At 44.9% G+C, this 3,175-nt stretch overlaps 1 protein-coding gene across 1 annotated transcript; it reads left to right on the top strand.

Annotated features, from left to right (window-relative positions):
- The first annotated feature begins 341 nt into the window (after nucleotides 1-341).
- Nucleotides 342-2,049, top strand: LOC141812601 (glucan endo-1,3-beta-glucosidase 10-like). Its single transcript, XM_074700614.1, has 2 exons — nucleotides 342-1,654; nucleotides 1,731-2,049. The coding sequence occupies exons 1-2, from the start codon at nucleotides 458-460 to the stop codon at nucleotides 1,803-1,805; spliced, it is 1,272 nt and encodes a 423-aa protein (XP_074556715.1). The 5' UTR covers nucleotides 342-457; the 3' UTR covers nucleotides 1,806-2,049.
- Nucleotides 2,050-3,175: the final 1,126 nt, after the last annotated feature.

Raw genomic sequence — 3,175 nt, 5'->3', positions numbered from 1 at the left:
TAGAGCCCCACAGCATAGCAAACCTTTAATCCTGACCAAATCGACCAATAAAGGTATCAGAGATCCACTCTATTAACTATGTGGGAGAACACATTAAGGCTCTTGGGTGGTGATTAAGTCCGGATTCTCCTTGTCCATCAGCGTCAAACTCTCATAGTCTCATCATCCTCAAATACACTTGTGGGCATACTAATTCATGAATGAATGATATCCTCCACTCTCGTCCCATTGCCATAGATAAAATCTACAGCTTACAAGCCTACCTCTTCTTTCATCTTGGTCCCCAGCTCAAATGCACAAAATGCATGCTCTTTAGCCCATTTGCACGAACGCTCTCTTCTACTCTTTCCACTTCCATCGATTGACATTGCAATTCCTTCCTTTTCTAGTGATCGAGAAAAGATGAAATTCAGACATTAGAGTGAAGTATTAGTACCTGTGAGTTCCGCAATTAGCTATGGCATTGGCCGCCCGGTCTCTGTTTGCTCTGTTCCTCGCCGTCGCCGGGCTCGCCGTCCCTGCCGCCGCCACCTCTGCCTCCCTGGTTGGTGTTAACTATGGCCGCGTCGCCGACAACATCCCTCCTCCTGAGAAGGTTCCCAGTATTGTGGCCTCCATCGGCGTCGGTCGCGTCCGCATCTACGACGCCGACCCCCGCGTCCTTCACGCCTTTGCTAACACAGGGATCGAGGTCATCGTCACCCTCCCCGACCGATGCCTCCCTTCGATGGCTGTCGATCCAAACGAGGCCCTTGTGTGGGTGCGTGCAAACATCCAGGCTTACCTCCCAGCCACCAAGATCGCTGCCGTGATGGTTGGCAACGAGATTCTCTCCAACGCCAACGACACTGGCTACGCGCTTGCCCGCTGCCTCGTGCCCACCATGGAGAACATTCACTCCGCCCTTGCCTCCCTTAGCCTCGACGGAACCGTGGCCGTCACCACCTCCCACTCCCTTTCCATCCTCGCCGTCCCCTCTTATCCGCCTTCTGCCACCGTGTTTCGTAGCGAGGTCCTCCCCTTCATCTGCCCGCTCATCGACTTCCACGCACGCACAGGCTCCCCGTTCCTCATCAACGCCTACCCGTACTTCGCCTACGAGAAGGATAGCTCCAACGTGGCGCTAGAATACGCCCGCCTCGATCCTGGCGCCCCCAGCATCACCGACCCCGGATCTGGCCTCTGCTACACCAATCTGCTCCACGCCCAAATCGACGCCGTCTACCACGCTATCGCCGCAGCCAGAGGCGACAGCGCAAAGCGGGTCATGGTGTGGGTTTCGGAGACAGGCTGGCCGTCCGCCGGCGACCCCAATGAGATTGGGGCAACACCGGAGAACGCGGGAAAATACAACTCCAACCTGATCCGGCTGGTAGCCGCCAACAAGGGCACGCCACTGATGCCCGGGACGCCTCTCCGAGCTTACATATTCGCGCTCTTCAATGAGAACCAGAAGCCGGGGCCGACCTCGGAGCGGAACTACGGCCTGTTCAAGGCCGACGGCACGCCCGCCTACCATCTCGACATCGCAGTGCCGCTGCAGAACGACCAACCCTCTGGAGAAGGTTCCGACGGAGGATCCAACGATGGTTCGACGTTGGTGCCCGTCGGCGGGTCCTCTGGGTCTGGGTACTTCGGCATCTCGTCGGCAGCGGTAAGCTTCGCCGTCGGCGCATTTTAACAGAAAAATGAAAACTTTTTCACCTCACAAAACTTCTTTGGTGTCACAGGGGATGCGATCGCATTGGCAGCGGCAAAGGAAGGTTCTAGCATTCGCGATGCTTGCAGTGGTCTTCTCACACTAGCGATCGCATCGCAAACTGAGGTCAGGAATCAAAGAACAACAATTATGTGCTGCCAGTTGATTTTCTCCTTGTTTTCGAACAAGGAGTTAGACCATTGGAATTCGATCATTAATAATCCAGGAAAGCATTTTTTTTCACCTTTGTTTTTTTTTGTTCTCCCTCTTTCAATTTAGTATTTTATTTTAGTTCAGTTCAAGAAGCCATTTAAAAAGTTAAGAATAATTTTCTTCTTAACGAAAAGTTATATTGCTTCTTCGAGTTGGCGTCCTATTACACCTTGTGATCCACGCCCACTTCGTCCATGTGCAGAGTGGTAGAACGTCTCCATCACGCAATGTTCGTCTTCCAAAGCGGTGGCCGCTTCTTTTCTGAGCCTGTATCTAATTTAAAACGGAGCTGACGATCCTGACGGGGCGCGATTTGAAGAAATTAAGGATAAAAATATTTTTAAAAAATGCTTCTTTTTATTGGAAGCATCTTTTTATGAAAAGGCTTCCCAACTTATCAGACTTATAAAAAGGCTTAGATATCTTTAACCATACTGATTTTTAATTTAATATTTGAATCTGTCAGGCGAGATTGAAATTGACGGTTCGCTGCTTTGTAATCTATCTCAAATTCCTCGCTCGCCAATCTAATTCCACCGCACCATTTATTTACCATCTCCTTAGCTTCCTCTACTTCAATTTATTTTAATTTGATCAATTTAGCATTATACCATCTAAGTTATCATCTCTCAAGTTTAAGACTTATTTAAAGTTATCAGACATAAAAAAAATTTATTTTTTCTCATTCATCTACATTGTATTCTCATATATGTATTAGTTTTTTTATTTATTTTTAAAATTTCTTTCTCGTATTATTATTTAGAATTAGACTTTAGTATTTGTTCAAGATTTTAAAAGATTTAGTTCAATTCTCTTTTAAGTGTCTGAACATCTTGAGTCCATAATAGATATTTAAGTATCCTTATTATAACAACTATAATTTTATTATAATTAAAAAATATTATAATAGTTATAAATTCGTAAATGCTACAATGTCGTTATAAAGCTATAGATTCGTAACTGTGTTATAATATCTACAATTTAGTAGCTACTATAATATTGTTTAACTAATGCATGTAGCATTTTGTGTCCTTAATGGTCAAGACAAAAACTAAAATAGTAATGCTAAATTATTTATTATTCTTAAATAATTTTAAATAATTTTATTTTTTAACTCACTTTATTTGTTTCCAGGAATTCATAGTTCATCTTCTATTTTATAATTCATATTTCTATATTGAGAGTCTCAAGCAACAGTGAGTGTCTTTTTCATCCACTAAGCAAAGCATAAATCAAACATATCATTGTGAGCTAGAAGCACAA

Source organism: Curcuma longa, chromosome 19, assembly GCF_044706935.1.
Source record: "Curcuma longa cultivar G26 ecotype Majalengka, Jawa Barat chromosome 19, ITB_CL_G26_1.1, whole genome shotgun sequence".
NCBI classification, from domain to species: domain Eukaryota; kingdom Viridiplantae; phylum Streptophyta; class Magnoliopsida; order Zingiberales; family Zingiberaceae; genus Curcuma; species Curcuma longa.
Note: the sequence above shows the minus strand (reverse complement) of the source record. Positions and strands in the feature narration are given on the sequence as shown.